General features: G+C 41.9%; 1 protein-coding gene across 1 annotated transcript; it reads right to left on the bottom strand.

The window, feature by feature from the left end:
* Window positions 1-3,468: 3,468 nt before the first annotated feature.
* Window positions 3,469-6,422, bottom strand: pdyn (prodynorphin). The gene is made up of 3 exons (XM_028583962.1): window positions 6,345-6,422; window positions 5,869-6,005; window positions 3,469-4,047 (listed from the first exon to the last, which is right to left on the bottom strand). Exons 2-3 carry the CDS (start codon window positions 5,989-5,991, stop codon window positions 3,469-3,471), a joined length of 702 nt encoding a protein of 233 aa, XP_028439763.1. The 5' UTR covers window positions 5,992-6,005; window positions 6,345-6,422.
* Window positions 6,423-7,340: the final 918 nt, after the last annotated feature.

Raw genomic sequence — 7,340 nt, 5'->3', positions numbered from 1 at the left:
GAGGAGTGTGTATGTTGCGTAGTAGTGATTTTACTGTAAATATGTATTTGTAACTAATATATTTGATACAGCTGTAGGGATTTATTCCACAAAGTATTGTTCAGTTTGATAATAAATGCTCAAGTTTTCCAGAACAAATTGTGTATCGTTACGTAATTTTTCATGAATGGGTTCATCATTTGGGAGAAACTGGCGTCGTTTTGTTTTGTCAGTTTTTAATCTCAATCTCAACAACTTCATCAAGGCATCAGAGTTGTTTTTGATCGGATTCTATCAAGAATGTGCCGGATGCATTAAAGGCATTTTACATTTTTCCTTAAGACGAGTGCCTCAGGTTTTCCCTTGATGCTGTTTTCCCCCCTAATCAAAGAGTAATGTAATTTTTATTTTTATTTGTTATTTATTTTTTACAAACACTTGTTCCAAGAAGTTCTTCAGAGAGAAACTGGACTCGTATATTTTAAAGCGTGCATTTCTTTATCTCAAACTTGTAAGGGAGGAAGAAAAATCTTAGCTCAAGGTCCACTTACTAACTTTTTCCCGATGTCTTCATCACAAGGACTTACCTAAATTGTCGTGTGTTAATCAGAGGCGGAGCTAGATTTTGTAAACATCTGGGGCTCAGCCCAAAACCTAGGGGGGAGCATGCTCCCTTGGGGAGTTTATTTCTCCATTTATGTCAGCTACTCGCTCGGTGTTCCAAGCAATTTAATATAGAATGTGTAAAAATCTGTAAATCATCTGTGAGAAACATGATAGTTGCCAAAGAAAAACCGCCTGGATTATCATAAAGTGGACATGTCTGTAAAGGGGCAACCCGTGGGTACCCAGAGACCTATTATTGTTGACTCCGATATGTGAAGGTGAGAGGTCACGGGACCTCATTTGAAAAATGGCCAGTTTTCCCCTGAAAATACACCAAAAAAAAAAAAAACCTACTCAGTTATAGTAACGCAAGTAGTTGTAATTTCTGGGTACTTCTGGGTAAGCAGTAGGTCTGGATCTGAATTACCGACTATTTAGATGTCCGTTTGTTGGGTAGGGGTTCGATTCTCAATTTTGGGATTCAAATATTGGTTTGGGTTTTCCTTCTATGCTGTAGTAAAGTTCAGACAGATTCAACTTTTGGAGCAAAAAAACCTGCAACCCTAAGGATATGTGTTTTGAGCCCCCTGTATTTTAAGGAAGAACATTTATTTATTTATTTACGATACATTATTCATTCACAAAGAAAATTGGTGTCCTTAAAGGTTGGATTTTTCCTAATTTTTTTTAATTAAGGAATTAAGATCATTTTCCAAAAGATGATTCGTTTTATTCCTCTTTTTAGTCGACTTTAGCATGAGTTCCTAGACCTACACCACTGTTGCACCCCCCACCCCTCCCCTGAAATCTACGCCTATGCGACACGTTTGTCTTTTGCCCACAAGATGGCGCAACAACGTCACTGGTCACCGACCCCGACTTCTGAGAGGCGTCTTCGGTTCTCCAGTAAACTCCGATGCTTCAGGGTTGAGCTTCTAGTGTCTTGATCTCTTAAAAAAAAGGAGTTTTAGTTCACAAACCTTTGATTGGTTTAGGATGATGGAGAAATAAGGAATCTGTCAACTCATCGTCTCTTCATCGCAGTAAGAACCATTTAAATGGATGGACGTCAACTAAAAAAGACGATTATTTGGGCTTTTCAGGATAATCAAGCCATACCATACTCGACTATTGAAATACTACTCGTGTTTGAACTTTGTATATTTGTTTAGATCAATTCATGTCATTTGACAGACTATAGCTCAAACCCACGTACGCCACATTTCCGGTGGGATGACGCAGTGGTGTCTACGCGATACGCAGGTATACCCAGTATACCCACTAAGAAAGCTCCAGGATTTCCATATACCCACTTAAAAATGCACATTGTCCCGCAACAACATACTTTCGATTATAATTGTGATATATTTTTAATTGTCATCTGTGTTTTTAGGCTAAATAAAGATCTTTCTACCGTAAATGGGTGCGTAAAAGTGTATCCGAATACAGGAATTGAAGCCGTTGATGCTCAAAACTTACTTGAGGGAGGACACCCAGACCCCCCCACTATGATACCCCCCATCCCCAAAAAGGCATATATATATGCACAGTAGGCTACAGTATACCCACTACAATACATTAGACTACACCACTGGATGGTTCAAGTCAAATTCAACATTTCTATCGTTTTAAGTAAAAAAAAAAAAGAAAATCACATAACCTCACATCAGAAAAAAAGGTGCAGGCCTGTTATGAGAAATATTCAAGATAAATTCGGCACAAAGATAACTCGCCAGGCATCTCATTATTTTTACTAAAATGTCACCTTTATGTTTAGCCTAACTTTACTCTAAATTTGGGATTTAAGTTTCAAATGTATTTAACTCTGTGTATATGCCGAATTTGAGAGCGTATCTTGTTCTCTTGATCTTTTTAAAATACATAGCCAGCCACGTCCACGAGTCCGTCGATAAGTAAGAAAATATAAAATTGCCAAACTTCTAAATGGAGTTTGCCACATATGGGCATAAATCAGTCGGGGTGACATTATCTTAGTCTGTAGGGAGATGGGTTGGGAACCGGAGGGTCGCTGGTTCAAGTCCCCATACGGAACAAAGTATGGGCACTGCCGAGGTGCTCTTGAGCAAGGCACCAAACCACCAACTGCTCCGGGCACCTTTCCATGGGCTCACTCTAACATCTCTCCATTAGTGCATGTAGAGGTACTGAGCATGTGTGTGTAATTCAGACCTGTATGTAATGTGTGTAATAATAACAACAGGGTGAAAACATTGTCATTTCCCCTTGTGGGATTAATAAAGTTTAAATTATTATTAATCAAGTAGGTTGACTTTTAACTTGGGCATACAGGAAAGTGGTTTTATTCATTGTTTTATTAAAACAAGCATAATGTAGGCTCTTTTACTTAAAATGTCACCTTTATGTTTACCTTTACTCAAAGTATAAAATTAGAATATGAATCAATTTTGATTCAAGATTAAATGTGTGATCAGTGTGTATGATGAAGGTCTTTGCCGAATTTTAAAGCGTCTCTTGATCTTTTCTTTAAAGACACAGCCAGCCATTATGAGTCTGTCGATTAGTAAGAAAATATAAAATTGCCAGAATTCTAAATGGAGTTTGGCACGACGGCGATCGGACTGAGCGCACCGGGGCTGAAATCAATCAAGATTGCCTTTTTTAACTTGCTCGGCATACAGGAAAGGGTTTTTTATTCATTGTTTTATTAAAACAAGCATCATTTATTGATTGATTGAATGACAGACGATGATGCCAATATAACACAGAGATGAGAGGCAACAAAGTATAGCTATAATAAGCAATATAGGCAGGCATATGATACGTTCTGGGTTAAATGGTGGCTTTTCAAGTCAACCTGCACAAGGTCTTTGTAGTTTTTCTTATCCCCCCTGCACGGTTCATCTATAGGCTCAACTCATCATAGGAGTAATATGGCTCCTCGGCTGAGCGCGCAGAGATTTTGAAGTTGCGGCGCAGAAAGCCTCCGTAACGCTTGTCCCACTTCAGGTTGTTCAACTTCGGCCGGATCCTCCTCAGGAAGCCCCCGTAGCGCTTGTGCAGCTCCTCGGTCTCCTGGCCGTCCTGCTCCGCGGAACTACTCCTCTTCGACTTGGGGCCGAATTTGCGTAAAAAGCCGCCGTAACGTTTAACGTCAGTATGAAGCGCGCGGTCCTCCGGAGCGTCGTCTGCGTCCCGCGGCGCGTCTATATCTCTCTCCCCCAGCGTCTTCCACAAGTCCTGGTATTTGTCGGGCAGCGCTCCGAGCTTCACGATGACATTGTCGCGCCACGGAGAGGCGAAGATTTTCTTTTTGTTCCGCTCGATCCTCTTGATGAAGCCGCCGTAGCGTTTGACCAGATCCGCCCGCTGTCTCTCCTCCTCCTCCTCCTCCGCAGCGGCTTCATCCTGGCTGAGGTCGGCCAGCCCCGGAGCCTCACGGCCGCAGCCCTGCGGCTGGCCCGCACACTCCGCACTGCACGACTGCGGGACACACACAGAGAGAGAAAGAGATGGGTGTGAAACCAGTGGTGTAGTCTACGTGATACGCAGGTTTACGCAGTATACCCGCTAAGAAAGCTCCAGGATTTCAATATACTGTCTTAAAAATGCCCAATGACACGCAACAACATACTTTCCATTATATTTTTGATATATTTTGAATTGTCATCTGTGTTCTTTTTCTTCACTTAGGCTAAATAAAGGTATTTCCACCGTAAATTGGTGCATAAAAGCGCATCCAAATGCAGAAAATGAAGTTGCTGACGCTCAAAACTTCCCTGGGGGAGGACACCCAGACCTCCTACTATGATATCACCCCCCCTTCCCCAATGGCAGATTCTGGCCCATATATATACAGTACAGTATACCCACTACAATACATTAGACTACACCACTGTGTGAAACATACATGAGAGTTGCATGGTAGGCAGGGTTCAAAAGGAACTTTTTCGTTTAAATTTTGCAGCCACTAAATAGATTACCATTGGGTTTTTTTGGGGACTGGTGAGTGACGCAAATCTACCAGCTACTTGCATACATATTTTATCAGCATTTGGCTGTGATGGTAGACCTTCTAAAAGTCAGCGTTACACCTTTATTGTTCGCTGGATACATTTCTGAGGACCTAGAAATGAATCCGCCATAACCTTAGACTAAACTAAGGGTTTGGCGTCAGTTTGGGCAAATTAGACCCCATTTTCCTCCTTACATTTTCCCTTAAGTACCTGTTTTAAAGTGCTAAGACACACATTATGTCTGTCCAATGTCAAATAACTTTGGGTTAGTTTTTTTTTTTTTTTTTTTACCGTTTTCCGTGGTTATGAGGAACAATATGAGAGCGAAATTTGGTGATCGTTGTTTAGGTACATTAAACCACGTTAAGCCTTTCCTCGCCTTAGCCGCCAATGAAGAAGAAAACGTTAACGTGAGATGAGTTCTATAAACCGTTGGATTTCGGTTTAGTTTTTTTTGTTGACAGGCTTAACTGTTCATGACAAGATACGGCCATGAGAAATGTGGTGATCACTGATCGTTGTTGAGGTACATTAAACCACGCCTTTTTTCACGTTAAGCGTTTTAGAATGTCCCCTTTAACTTTAGGATTTATGGCGTCAACAATAACAATGACGCGAATGAAGTTCTGTTCGAAAAACGAATGAATGCGTTTTGGAGATTTTGATTTTCCATGATTTTTTTTGATTCTTTTTGGAACCTTGGATTAAGGCGTTGGCGTCAGTTTGAGCAACCTGGACAAACTATCTGAGCCCCGATTTCATCCTTACATTCCCCGTCAGTACTTTTATACTTTATACAAGGGCTTGCACCACACAATCTGCCTCCCCAAAGCGGTATTGGTACGTAGGTATGAGTGAAAGATGTCATAGGTTTACGCAACACTTATTCCAGATGTATCCAATCGTGCCTCATTTAGGCAATGGCCTAAATTTACTCAATATTTACCCTAACACGTTTGGTGTCTTTAACTTTAGGATTTAGGACATTCAAATGATAATAAAGTAAATTAAGTTCTGTGGGAGAGACAAATCAATGCGTTTGGAAATTTTGAAATTCCACGATTTTCCAGATTTTTCCAGGATTACTGTGATCACCCACCGAGGCAGAAGTCCACAACCCAATTCTTGCTGCCTACTTTTAACAATGAAACCGAGAAACAGCCAAAGCCCGATCCATTCTCCGAGCAGCAGCAGCAGCAGCAGCAGCAGCAGGTGTTCTCCACCACCTTCCTCTCTCTCTCTCTCTCTGTGGGAAATGAGCTCCGTGTTTAAGTTGTCTGATCTTTACCAGGCTGCTGAAGGCGGCGTCGGGGCTGAGGAGCTGCTGCACGCATTTCTCACACTGGGAAGAGCAATCTGCGCGGAGGGACGAAGGCAAGCTCAGCATCAGCACCAGGACATACCACTCCATTCTTCAACAGATTCCTGACACACACAGACAAAAAACAGACAAAAATACACACCAAAACACAGTCAGTGCCGGTGAGTCTGGATGAGATTAGACCGGCTCAGAGTTAGAAATTCATGAAATAACTTCACCTGTTCGAAAGAAAATAACTTAAAACACTTTAAAAACATTCTTAATGTAGTCCGTTTTGATAATAACTCATCTAAACAGCCTTTGTTATTGAATATATAGACCTGTGCGCAGTGCGTAATTGCGCACTGGCGCAATTGTTATTTAACTCCAAGCAGAGAAACATGAAAATGTGGTCATAACTTAATGTAACCAGAAAAGACAATAAAGTATATAAGTCGGTATACCTCAGGAGATGGACAGATACTTCCAGCCGTATTAAGACTCACAGAGACGCATCTACGGATCAAATAACCGCCCTCCAGTAGCCTACTTGTGGTTCTCCTGCGCGTCTCGTCGCCTTTTCTTTTTATCGCCGCAGACTTGGCTGTGTCACCGCAGCGCATCAGAGCCGCTTCTATTGAGGGACCAATGGGAGGGGAACATAGTGCGTAAATGAGCCCACCGCCTCCCCGCTTCAGGAGTTTTTAACAACGCCCACACAGAGGAGGTGTAGGAGGAGCAGCATCCCATCAGCACATCATCATCATCATCATCATCACTCCATCTCTGGGGGCCTGGATCAAACCCGAGGCTGTAAATCACACTAACACCAGTGAACAAAGTCTTTTCTTTGGTTCAGTAAGACCGAAAGAAAGTCCAACCTACAAGGGAGAATGAGAAGTCACTTTTGAATTCAGAAATAGAATAGAATCAATAGAAAACCGTCATCCAAATATAAGCATGATGCATTATATTCATGCCTATAGGGTTGGGTCATTTATTTTTAAGATTATTTTTTGGGGGATTTCCACCTTTAATGGACAGGACAGCTAGGTGAGAAAGGGAAGGAAGACATGCAGTATATCGTCACAGGCCGGAATCGAACCCTGTACCTCGGCACACACCTCTATATAGCACTATACGTGCGCCCACTCTACCAACTGAGCCACAGTTGGGTCATTTTAACTAAATTTTGAAATAGGACAGATTTGGACATTGCTTTGAGATTGATCTAAGCTTTGGTGGCCCTCTGCTGACACCTTTTATTTTTTGGGTATTTATTTTTGAGAGGACATGAAAGGGGAGCGAGGGAGAATGACATGCAGCAAAGGGCCGCAGGTTGGAGTCGAACCTGCGTTAAGGAGTAAACCTCCTTTATATATGGGTGCCCGCTCTACCAAATGAGCTATCCGGGCACCAGCTGACACCTGTTTTTGGTAACTTGTGTGTTGTTGAACAAA

The sequence above is a fragment of the Perca flavescens genome, chromosome 7 (assembly GCF_004354835.1).
Source record: "Perca flavescens isolate YP-PL-M2 chromosome 7, PFLA_1.0, whole genome shotgun sequence".
Taxonomy (NCBI): Eukaryota; Metazoa; Chordata; class Actinopteri; order Perciformes; family Percidae; genus Perca; species Perca flavescens.
This window is presented reverse-complemented; position numbering and strand designations above follow the sequence as displayed.